This window comes from Triticum aestivum, chromosome 4B (genome assembly GCF_018294505.1).
Source record: "Triticum aestivum cultivar Chinese Spring chromosome 4B, IWGSC CS RefSeq v2.1, whole genome shotgun sequence".
In the NCBI taxonomy this organism is placed as follows: domain Eukaryota; kingdom Viridiplantae; phylum Streptophyta; class Magnoliopsida; order Poales; family Poaceae; genus Triticum; species Triticum aestivum.
The window spans coordinates 431,255,423-431,266,296 of NC_057804.1; the positions used below are offsets into that span (position 1 = coordinate 431,255,423).

Here is a 10,874-nt window from a genome sequence, read left to right on the forward strand (position 1 = left end):
GCATATGAGGACTTACCGGAATTGTTATATGTTGTTCACGGCCTCATTTAAACTTGCCTTGATGTGTTGCTCTTGTTTGCGTCATCGCTTGCCATGAGTAGCTTCATGTAGCCTTGTCATGCATCATGCTTGTTGTGCATCATTCCTTGTTCATGTGTGGTGTGTTTACTATGTCGTGTGCTTCTTCTCGATAGTTCCTGTTTCGTGCGATCGTGAGGATTCGTTCGTCTACGCTTGGTTCGTCTTCGTGGCTTCATCCATTCGTCTTCTTCATGGACTCGTTCTTCTTCCTTGCGGGATTTCAGGCAAGATGATCGCTACCCTGGATCTCACTATTATCATTGCTATGCTAGTTGCTTCGTTCTATCGCTTTGCTGCGCTACCTATCACCTGTTTATCAAGCCTCCCGAATTGCCATGAACCTCTAACCTTTGACACCTTTCCTATGCAAACTGTTGTTTGGCTATGTTACCGCTTTTGCTCAGCCCCTCTTATAGCGTTGTTAGTTGCAGGTGAAGTTGAAGATTTCTCCATGGTGGACAGGATTTTGGTTGGGATATCATAATATCTCATATATTATTAATGCATCTATATACTTGGTAAAGGGTGGAAGACTCGGCCTTTTGCCTGGTGTTTTGTTCCACTCTTACCGCCCTAGTTTCCTTCATAGAGGTGTTATGTTCCCGGATTTTGCGTTCCTTACGCGGTCGGGTGATTTATGGGACCCCCTTGACAGTTTGCTTTGAATAAAACTCCTCCAGCAAGGCCCAACCTTGGTTTTACCATTTGCCTCACCACCACCTATCCCTTTCCCTTGGGTCGGCCAACCCGAGGGTCATCTTTATTTTAGCCCCCCCCCCCCGGGCCAGTGCTTGTCTAAGTGTTGGTCCGAACCGAGTAGACTGCGGGGCCACCTCGGGGCAACTCGAGGGCTGGTTTTACTCGTAGGATGTCTCATCCGGTGTTGCCCTGAGAACGAGATATGTGCAGCTCCTATCGGGATTATCGGCGCATCGGGCGGCTTTGCTGGTCTTGTTTTACCATTGTCGAAATGTCTTGTAAACTGGGATTCCGAGTCTGATCGGGTCTTCCTGGGAGAAGGTCTATTCCTTCGTTGATCGCGAGAGCTTGTCATGGGCTAAGTTGGGACACCCCTGCAGGGTATAATTTTTCGAAAGCCATGCCTGCGGTTATAGGCAGATGGGAATTTGTTAATGTACGGTTGTAGATAACTTGACACCAGATCCGAATTAAAACGCATCAACCGCGTGTGTAGCCGTGATGGTCTCTTCTCGGCGGAGTCCGGGAAGTGAACACGGTTTCTGGGTTATGTTTGACGTAAGTAGGAGTTCAGGATCACTTCTTGATCATTACTAGTTGACGACCGTTCCGCTTGCTCTCTTCTCGCTCTTATTTGCGTATGTTAGCCACCATACATGCTTAGTCGCTGCTGCAGCCTCACCACTTTACCCCTTCCTTTCCTTTAAGCTTTGCTAGTCTTGATACCCATGGTAATGGGATTGCTGAGTCCTCGTGGCTCACAGATTACTACAACACCAGTTGCAGGTACAGGTTATGCGATGATCATGACGCGAGAGCGATGCTTGCTTGCGTTGAGTTCTTCTTCTACTTCTTCGGTCAGGGGATAGGTTCCAGGTCGGCAGCCTGGGCTAGCAGGGTGGATGTCGTTTGAGTTTCTGTTTGTGTTTCATCCGTAGCCGGATGATGCTCTTATGTATTGTGATGTTGTATTCATGTGGCATTGTATGCCTCTTGTATGTATCCCCATCTATTATGTAATGTTGATGTAATGATATCCACCTTGCAAAAGTGTTTCAATATGCGGGTCTATCCTTGGTGGGACCTTCGAGTTCCTTTTGGATAGGGTCGCATATTGGGCGTGACAAAACTTTTGGGTACACCTTCTATCACAGATCCGAAGGCAAAATCTTTGTTGCTAAGAATGGATCCTTTCTAGAGAAGGAGTTTCTCTCGAAAGAAGTGAGTGGGAGGAAAGAATAACTTGATGAGTTAATTGTACTTTCTCCCTTATTGGAAAGTAGTTCATCACAGAAATTAGTTCCAGTGATTCCTACACCAATTAGTGAGGAAGCTAATGATGATGGTCATGAAACTTCAGATCAAGTTACTACCGAACCTCGTAGGTCTTCCAGAATGAGATCCGCACCAGAGTGGTACGGTAATCCTGTTCTGGAATTCATGTTACTAGACCATGGTGAACCTACGAACTATGAGAAAGCGATGATGAGCCCAGATTCCGCGAAATGGCTTGAGACCATGAAATCTAAGATGGGATCCATTTATGAGAACAAAGTGTGGACTTTGGTGGACTTGCCCGATGATCGGCAAGCCATAGAAAATAAATGGATCTTCAAGAGGAAGACGGACACTGATAGTAGTGTTACTATCTACAAAGCTCGACTTGCCACAATAGGTTTTCGACAAGTTCAAGGTGTTGACTAAAATGAGATTTTCTCAACTGTAGCGATGCTTGAATCCGTCCGAATCATGTTAGAAGTTGTCATATTTTATGAAATCTGGCAAATGGATGTCAAAACTACATTCCTTAAATGGATATTTCTTAAAGAAGAATTGTATATGATGCAACAAGAAGGTTTTGTCGATCCTAAAGGTACTAACAAAGTGTGCAAGCTCCAGCGATCCATTTATGGACTGGTGCAAGCCTCTCGGAGTTGGAATAAATGCTTTGATAGTGTGATCAACGCATATGGTTTTATATAGACTTTTGGAGAAGCATGTATTTACAAGAAAGTGAGTGGGAGCTCTATAGCATTTCTAATATTATATGTGGATGACATATTGTTGATTGGAAATGATATAGAATTTCTAGATAGCATAAAGGGATACCTGAATAAGAGTTTTTCAATGAAATACCTCGGAGAAGCTGCATACATATTGGGCATCAAGATCTATAGAGATAGATCAAGACGCTTGATAAGATTTTTCAATGAGTATATACCTTGAAAAGTTTTTGAAAGAGTTCAAAATGGATCAGTCAAAGAAGGAGTTCTTGTCTGTATTACAAAGTGTAAAATTGAGTAAGACTCAAAACCCGACCACGGCAGGAGATAGAAAGAGAATGAAAGTCATTCCCTATGCCTCAGTCATAGGTTCTATAAAGTATGCTATGATGTGTATCAGACCTATTGTGTACCTTGCCATGAGTTTGGCAAGGGGGTACAATAGTGATTTAGGAGTAGATCACTGGACAGCGGTCAAAATTATCCTTATTGAGGACTAAGGAAATGTTTCTTGGTTATGGGGTGATAAAGAGTTCGTCGTAAAGAGTTACGCCGATGCAAGCTTTTACACTGATCTAGATGACTCTAAGTCTCAATCTGGATACATACTAAAAGTGGGAGCAATTAGCTAGAGTAGCTCCATGCATAGCATTGTGGATATATAATATTTGCAAAATACATACGGCTCTAAATTTAGAAGACCTGTTGACTAAACTTCTCTCACAAGCAAAACATGATCACACCTTAGTAATCTTTGGGTGTTAATCACATAGCGATGTGAACTAGATTATTGACTCTAGTAAACCCTTTGGGTGTTAATCACATGGCGATGTGAACTATAGGTGTTAATCACATACAGATGTGAACTATTAGTGTTAAATCACATAGCGATGTGAACTAGATTATTGACTCTAGTGCAAGTGCGAGACTGAAGGAAATATGCCCTAGAGGCAATAATAAAGTTATTATTTATATTTCCTTATATCATGATAAATGTTTATTATTCATGCTAGAATTGTATTAGCCGGAAACTTAGTACATGTGTGAATACATAGACAAAACAAAGTGTCCCTAGTATGCCTCTACTTGACTAGCTCGTTAATCAAATATGGTTATGTTTCCTAACCATAGACATGTGTTGTCATTTGTTGAGCGGGATCACATCATTAGGAGAATGATGTGATGGACAAGACCCATCCGTTAGCTTAGTATTATGATCGTTACAGTTTCATTGCTACTGCTTTCTTCATGACTTATACATGTTCCTCAGACTATGAGATTATGCAACTCCCGAATACCGTAGGAACACCTTGTGTGCTATCAAACGTCACAACATAAATGGGTGATTATAAAGATGCTCTACAGATGTCTCCGAAGGTGTTTGTTGTGTTGGCATAGATCAAGATTAGGATTTGTCACTCCGTGTTTCGGAGAGGTATCTCTGGGGCCTCTCGGTAATGCTCATCACTATAAGCCTTGCAAGCATTGTAACTAATGAGTTAGTTGCGGGATAAAATATTATAGAACGAGTAAAGAGACTTGCCAGTAACGAGATTGAACTAGGTATGATGATACCAACGATCGAATCTCGGGCAAGTAACATACCGATGACAAAGGGAACAACGTATATTGTTATGCGGTTTGACCGATAAAGATCTTCGTAGAATATGTAGGAGCCAATATGAGCATCCAGGTTCTGCTATTGGTTATTGACCGGAGATGTGTCTTGGTCATGTCTACATAGTTCTTGAACCCGTAGGGTCCGCACCTTAACGTTCGATGATGATATGTATTATGAGTTATGTGTTTTTGATGACCGAAGTTTGTTCGGAGTCCTGGATGAGATCACAGACGTGACGAGGAGTCTTGAAATGGTCGATACATAAATATTGATATATTGGACGGCTATATTCGGACACCGGAAGTGTTCCGGAAAAGTTTCGGATAAAACTGGAGTACCGGGGGTTACCGGAACCCCCTCCGGGAAGTTATTGGGCCTCATGACCCTCAGTGGAGAAGAGAGAGGGCCGGCCAGGAGGTGGCACGCGCACCCCTTGCCCCAATCCGAATTGGACAAGGGGAGGGGGCGGCGCCCCCCCTTCTTCCTTCTCTCCTCCTCCTCCTTCCCCCCTTCTCCCACTTGGAATAGGAAGGGGGCGAATCCTACTAGGTTTGGAGTCCTAGTAGGACTCCCCCCCATGGCGCGTCTCCCCTCTTGGCCAGCCTCCTCCTCCCCCTCCTTTATATACGTGGGGAGGGGGCACCCTAGAACACACAAGTTTCTCTCCCAACCGTGTGTGGTGCCCCCCTCCACAGTTACACACCTTGATCATACCATCGTAGTGCTTAGGCGAAGCCCTGCGCCGGTAGCATCATCATCACCGTCGTCACGCCGGCGTGCTGACGGAACTCACCCTCATCCTCAACTGGATCAAGAGCACGAGGGACGTCATCGAGCGAAGGTGTCGTACGTTCGGTACTTGGATCGGTTGGATCGCGAAGACGTTCGACTACATCAACAGTGTTATTGAAATGCTTCCGCTTTCGGTCTACGAGGGTACGTGGACACACTCTCCCCTCTCTTTTCTATGCATCACCTAGATAGATCTTGCGTGATCGTAGGAATTTTTTTTGAAATTATCGTGTTCCCCAATAGGAAGAACTAGGGTTTGGACATGAGATGGTGTTGGTGAAGATGTTGATGGAGGTGAGTCCTCCCACGACGAGAGGAGCATCGGTGATGACCATCGCTTCGATTTCTCCTCCTTGAGGGAAGTTTCCCCGGCAGAATCACTCCGCCGGAGAGCAAAAGTGCTCCTGCCCAGGTTCCGACTCGAGACGGTGGCGCTCTGTCCCGAAAATGTTCTCTTTTTTTCTAGGGAAAATGACTTCATATAGGGGAAGATGGGCATCGGAGGACCTCTGTGGGCCCCACAAGGCACCTAGGCATGCCCTAGGGGTAGATTGTGCCCCTGCCTTGTGGGCCCACATAGGCTCTTCTCCAGTACTTCCTTGTGACAATATTTTTTACATATTTCAAAATAAATCTCTGTAAAATTTCAGGTTATTTGGAGCTTCGGAGAATAGCTATCTCTGTTGTAGATTTTTTAGGCTCCAAATTCTAGCTATCAACAATCTCCCTCTTTTGGTGTACCTTGCATTTTAAGAGAGAAAAGACATTAGAATTGCATCATAAAGTAAGATATAGCTCTAAAAGATTATAAATAACAGTAGAAAAACATGATGTAAAATGGACGTATTAGCGGCCACCTCATGCTTCTGCTCCGATGAAAGGCTCTCCCACATCGCGTTGGAGCTTGCAGCCATGATGGATGTGGTGCAAAGGAGGATGTGGAGTGGAAGTGTTGTGATGTGGAGTTAAGCAGGGTGTGTTTGCCTTTAAATAGCGGATTCCAGTGAGGCCAAGCGTTCAGGTGCGTCAATGCGCAGCGGTGGAGTTCGTTCCTTGGCCTGCGAGCCTGCTTAATGGCAGCATATGAACAGACGGGCATTAAATGGGCGTGGTAGATATCCGTCTCATCTAGTACAATAAAGTTGATCCGGCATTGAACATATGCGGACAATAGGACACAGCGCGTGCGGCTATGTCGGTCAGCGCGCTGCTCCAATGTCGGTGCCAGTGAGAGGTCGCGCCCGCTCTGGTCTGGCGTCATTGCGGAGCGGCCGCTCTACAGCGGCATGAATGCATGCAACTGGCGCCGAGCGGGATGCACGCGGGCAAGGGAGGAGGGTTTTGCGTGGGCCAGGGTAGTCAGTAGCGGGCGTGGCAGCAGTCCAGCCACCCACAAAGTCCCCCACTTTGTATCCGATTTACAGGAAAAAGCGCGTCCGGACCGAGCTGCAAACCGACACAGGACCGTGTTGGATGGCAGAACATGTTCGGGTCATGCGGTCTGAAACTTTTGCAGGCCGTTTGTGGGTCAGCGTTGGAGATGCCCTAAGGCCGAGCATCCATGAAAATCATGGGGGATCATTGTCATCTGTGCGGATTCGTTTCTACTTAGACCATTTCCTTGAGATAAAATTGTCCTTGCTAGGGGCATATTTTTGGTGATAAATTCCTAGGCAACTCTAGAGAGTTTTCCAAGCTCGTTTGGAAGCTCAGCTCAGATCGGTTACCTATCAGGGACCCCGAAATGTTCAAACAAAACCTAACCCTAAGGATTTTGTTCAAAACCCTAGAACTCTATGAACATTACATTGGAGAAGTGGGGTATGATGCAAAAATGTGAGTATATATACCTTAGCGTAGAATCAAATAGAGATGTGCTACGGGGTTTGTGCGAACCCTTACATGGTGTCGCACAACTATGATGGTGACAATGGGGTTGATTATCGATGACGGCAGGGATTTTTGGTGACGTTGGTCACTAGAATAATGAGGCGGTCGTTTGAAAACGTGAGGGAGCGACGGGTTGGAGGCTCCGGGTCGTTTTGGGGGAATTCCTCAAAATGGTTCGGGGTCCTCTCTCTCTCTCTCTCTCTCTCACACACACACACACACACATACACACACAAACACACACACACACACGAGTTGTTCCATTAGTACTCGTAGAATAATATTCTTTTAACGTCATCGAACCGCCCCTTCTTCTATACCCGAAGTACATCTGACGAAACATTCAACTTTTTGTGATTTTGTCGGAATTTTGTCTGAACAAGGCGTGTAATACACCGCTGAAAAACCGTGGACAAGATGATCACTTCTCATGTTGAACATTTTCACAGAATTCTCACGGTTTAGGAGTGATTTTGAAAAAGCATTTTTTTGTATTAAAACGTGAATTGTATTTTTGACCTATTTTTCAAAGAGTTATACAAATCCGCTCCTTCGTTGTGTATTAAATTGTCCAAAATCCCACATGCACGGTTTAAGAGTAGTTTGTCGGAACGATGCAAATGGGATGGTCTCGGGCTCTTTGGGCTCAGGAGACGGAGGAGCTCCAAGATGAGCTGCGTTTGCCGCTGTCACAGCTACCAGCGCATTTCTTTGCTGACTTGGTGGTAAACTTAGCATTTGTTGCGCGGAATTGAGGATCACACCCACCAAGCATGCTAGTAGGATAAGCGTCATCAGGACAAGGATATGTGATCATGGGAGGGTGAAGATTTGGATCTCTGGTTTTCTTCACCATCCTAATGGACACGCAATCATCCCAAGAGCACACATGCAAACACTAAACATAATGTTGGGCCTAGATGCACACAGATAAAATGGAAAGCCAACGGAGCAATATACCTTTTTGTTGAATGATTTACCATTATCTTGGGGTCAAGGTGTCCATGTGTTGGCATTGGAGTCTTGATGTCTTTCCAATTTTCCATGAAACATTTCTTCAGGCGGCTTTGAGGTATTTTTCCTGAGAGACAAAGATGTCATTCCGTTGTTGACGAACTTGGAATAAGAATATTTTTAGTTCCCCCATCATGGACATTTGACATTCTTCGGCTATTAATTTGGCAAATTATCCGTTGTAATGAGAGTTAGTATTGTCAAAGATAATATCATCCACATATATTTAACATGTGAATAGATCACCATTATAAGATTTGGTGAAGAGAGTGGATTCAGTGCCTCCTAGTTTGAAGCCCTTCTTTTCCAAGAACTTCTTGAGTGTATCATACCAAGATCAAGGAGCTTGCTTGGGCCCATAAAGGACTTTGTGGAGCCTATACACTCTGTCAGGATGCTTGTGGCCTTCAAAAGGGGGTTGTTTGACACATAGTTCTTCCTTGACATTACCATTGATGAATGCCTTTTCACATGCAATTGATATAGAACTATATTATGATGATTAACATGGCGCAAAATTTGACACGATTTCAAAAGCACATGACTACTTTTGCATGCCCAGAAGTGATCGAAGAGCGTGGGGAAGTAAGACATTTGTAACCAGTATATATGTTTCTACACTTTGCGGTACTTACATGTAGACTTATGCTCCCTCAAAAGAAGGTAGAACTATGCAAGAAGACAACTGGTTGGTTCAAATGCATAAGAAGTACAAATTACATAACCATATGACAAACTACCTCAGAAGATTGTGAAATGTATAAAATAATATGGTATTCATGGCTGAAAATAAGACTCGAACTTTAGGATACACTTTTTCTTGCATTGTTGAACCATTTGCAGTTCACATATGGTAACCTTTGCATACATATTATGGAGGAGTCTCTGAAAGCTCCCCAACCATGCAGGGAGTGTACATAAATGATTCATATATGCCATTTGAATACGCTGTGCAGTAATCTTTTGGGCGTAGTTTTCCGAGGTATTGGACTTTTGAGCTATTCAAATGATAAGCCACTCCTATAAATGACAACCCTAAGAAAATTACCTCTTTGTACGGGTGAAAACCCAAGAAATAAATGTGACCGTACTGTTCTTCACAACCACCTTGATTACTCATTACATTATCATCATCGGAGTTCCATTCAATATTTTCTTTTAGCGGCACCATCTTGTTTTCCACATCATCGTTGTTATTGTCCTCTAAGATCCAAGGTCCATTAATCTCGTGTTGGTAGAAACGCGCCGCGGCCCACAAAGTAGATTCATCAAGCTCGATAGTATGCTCTAGTATCCAATCTATTGGACCGCTTGATTCATTGAGGTTCCAAACCTGAAGAAGGTTGTTGTACTTGTGAATTGTCGCAAAATACACTCCTTTTTCTGACTTCCCAAGATATGGTCGTGCATGTTTGCTTTCCTCAAAATCTACTGGTGTATTAAGTACCCGGTATTTACCCTCAGGTAAAGATAGCCTACAAAACACAAATTTACTCGCTAAAAGTTTTAATAGTCTAAAATGTATTGGGTGATATAAAAAAACATCCACGGATGGAAAGTTATTTTTTCTAATATAAATTAGTAAAAAAACATCAATACTATAATGGAAGGAGTTTTATAGTTATGCACTTGGATCTAGGATGCATACCTTGCAACAAATGCACCACGACAATGGACGTAAAGCACGCCTCGCCAATACACACTGTAACGCCATCTTGGGCCCCATTCCATGGGTTGTACTGCATCCAGTTGCATACTAGCCATCGTCTTGACAGCCTCTCCTTCCCGGACAAATGACCTCTCCTGCCACTCCGGTAGCCGATGAGAACACAGGCAGCGTCCATTGTGACGGTGGCCATTCCGTCAAACGATGCAAGTCTTCGATGGACTGTCTTGGCAAAGGTTCTACAGCCGGTTCATCTTGGCCCTCATTCTCTGCGTCCTCCTCGCCGACCGACATGTCATCCAGCAAAGACAAAAACTCAATGAGGTCGAACTTCTTGGGCTTCTCGGGCTCGCGGCGGAACAGCAACACCTCGTAGCCATGCGTCAGGGCTGGGTCGAAGACCAGATACGGGACGTAGTCGTTGGCGTCCATGCGCGGGAGACGCTCCCACCGCCTCGTGGCGGGGTTCACCACGCAGTACAGCCAGGCGTTGCCGTAGAGCAAGAGCCCGTTGCAGTGGTCCAGGATGGAGTTGTACCCCCGGCTATAGTCGGGGAGGAAGTCGAGGTTACCGTAGTCGACCGCGGGGCGCGCCGAGGGACGGGCGAAGAACCGTGGCCGCCAGTAGTCGATGTAGTTGAGGAAGACGCCGCGCACCGGGTGCGGCACGGGGTGCGCGGGCGCGTCTTCCGGCGGAGCCATTTCTGCTTGCTGCGGATCATCCATGGCTTCCACGGCAGCCTAGCCTGGATCTTGGGTTCTTGATGCAGAGCAGATCAGCGGAGGCGCGAGTCAACTGCACGCGGCGTGCTTGGGCGGGATATCAACTCAAGTTATAACGAAACTAGAAAGCTTATAGCCCGGCTGCTGTGCTGACGATGCCCAAAGACCCAATGTAAGTCTACGTATGTGTAGCATTGCTCCACGGGATCGGATCGTATCATCCGGCCATCCGGGTAACATGATAAAATTGATAATTATTGGAGGCTGATTAGTTGGCGTACCGATCGGTTCTTGTTCCTGGAGTATTTCCATTCGCTTTGTTCCTGGAGTATTTCCATTGGCTTGATCAGATCGCGCCCAAAAAGGAAGGAAGAAAAAAATATCT

General features: G+C 45.1%; 1 protein-coding gene across 1 annotated transcript; it reads right to left on the reverse strand.

Annotated features, from left to right (window-relative positions):
* Positions 1-9,053: 9,053 nt before the first annotated feature.
* Positions 9,054-10,844, reverse strand: LOC123092547 (uncharacterized). The gene is made up of 2 exons (XM_044514347.1): positions 9,749-10,844; positions 9,054-9,575 (listed from the first exon to the last, which is right to left on the reverse strand). Exon 1 carries the CDS (start codon positions 10,490-10,492, stop codon positions 9,857-9,859), a length of 636 nt encoding a protein of 211 aa, XP_044370282.1. The 5' UTR covers positions 10,493-10,844; the 3' UTR covers positions 9,054-9,575; positions 9,749-9,856.
* Positions 10,845-10,874: the final 30 nt, after the last annotated feature.